Raw genomic sequence first — 1,576 nt, forward strand, 5'->3', positions numbered from 1 at the left:
GGAGGACAAAAAGGAAAAAAAAAAGGAAAGGGAGGGAGGAAGGAAGGAAGGAAGGAAGGAAGGAAGGAAGGAAGGAAGGAAGGAAGGAAGGAAGGAAGGAAGGAAGGAACAAACGGGGAGGACAAAAAGGAAAAAAAAAAGGAAATGGAGGTAGGGAGGGAGGGAGACAAAGAGGAAGGAAGGAAGGAAGGAAGGAAGGAAGGAAGGAAGGAAGGAAGGAAGGAAGGAAGGAAGGTCTTAGGAGGTTCTGTAGGATCCCAGTTTCAGTCAGAGGTTTCCAAACGTTTCTTAGAATCAACAAACATCTAGAAATATTTCTATGGTGTCGTTTCCTTTGGGCAGCAGCTCTGACGGCTCGGATCTACTAATGGTCACATGTTCAGAGGATGGTCTGACCCAGTCGACGCCGATCCGCAGGTGAATGCCAACGTAGGGCCTGGCCAGCAGGGCGGCGATGTGCTCCTCTCCCTCCTTCACCATCTTGTCTGACCAAACCATGTAGCGCTGCAGGCCCACATGCTCCTCCAGCACCGGGAACTGGGCCGGAGCGCCGGGCAGCGCCAGCACCGGGTGCTCAGAGGGGGGGAATCTGTTTCACACGCGGAGGGGGGGATTATTCAGTGGATTTTTCTCCTCAATCAGTAAAATACCAACAGTCTGTTTTCTATTGAGCGCATTCTAAGGCTCCTACCTCTTCATCCACTGCGGCTGATAGTAGGCGCTGAAGGTTATCCCTCCAAACAGAACCGACTGGTCAAACTCTACTCCCACATGGTCCCAGAACGGCCCGAAAGGATTTCCATCCTGAAACAATCAGAAGCTTTAGTCCAGGCAGAGAGCAGCAAGCATCAGCTGCAGACCGCAACTCTAGAACTTCACAGCCATCTGGATGAGTGAGAAACCTGCAGACGAAGCAGGACTCTGATGGGCTGACTGATGAAGGGATTCAACATGGATCAAATGAACCTGAAAAGAGGGGCAGAAAGTTTCTCTGCTCCCCAAAATAAAACAGCTCAGGTCCCGCAAGAAAAATCCAGCTGTTCTGTGATCAATCAATCAATCCCAGAGCCAACGTTCTCCAACTGTAGAGCTATTGATCTAGAATAAACCCAATCTGGTGACTAAACAGCTGCATGCAGAGAACAGCTCCCACCTTCATGGGGCAGGACTTCTTGTCTGCGCTCCTCTGGGCGGCGGCCTCGAAGCAGTAGGCCTTCCTCTGTCCTGGGGGCCAGTATTTAGGAGCCAACACCTTCATGAAGTCCTCCAGGCTGATCACCCGGTGGTACGCCGACAGAGCCTCCAGCTTGAAGAACTCGCTGTAGGGAACGTGAACCTGAACAGGAGGGAGAGAACATCTGAGCGGGGGAACAATTTAACCCACTGCAAGATCTGCTGCTTTAGAACAACCGGGGTATGAACCAGACACCCCAACTATGACCCAGACACCCCAGCTATGACCCAGACACCCCGGCTATGACCCAGACACCCCAACTAAGACCCAGACACCCCGGCTATGACCCAGACACCCCAACTAAGACCCAGACACCCCGGCTATGACCCAGACACCCCAACT

General features: G+C 52.3%; 1 protein-coding gene across 1 annotated transcript in view; it reads right to left on the minus strand.

Moving 5' to 3' along the window:
• Positions 1–1,358, minus strand: part of LOC107104965 (GDP-fucose protein O-fucosyltransferase 1-like) — a gene marked incomplete at its 5' end in the record, with an annotated part of 4,570 nt that extends 3,212 nt beyond the window's left edge. The window contains 3 exon segments of the mRNA XM_015405078.1: positions 300–589; positions 692–804; positions 1,154–1,358. Coding sequence (XP_015260564.1) covers positions 300–589; positions 692–804; positions 1,154–1,358 — 608 coding nt within the window.
• Positions 1,359–1,576: the final 218 nt, after the last annotated feature.

Source organism: Cyprinodon variegatus, unplaced genomic scaffold, assembly GCF_000732505.1.
Source record: "Cyprinodon variegatus isolate N-32 unplaced genomic scaffold, C_variegatus-1.0 Scaffold1979, whole genome shotgun sequence".
Classification (NCBI taxonomy): Eukaryota; Metazoa; Chordata; class Actinopteri; order Cyprinodontiformes; family Cyprinodontidae; genus Cyprinodon; species Cyprinodon variegatus.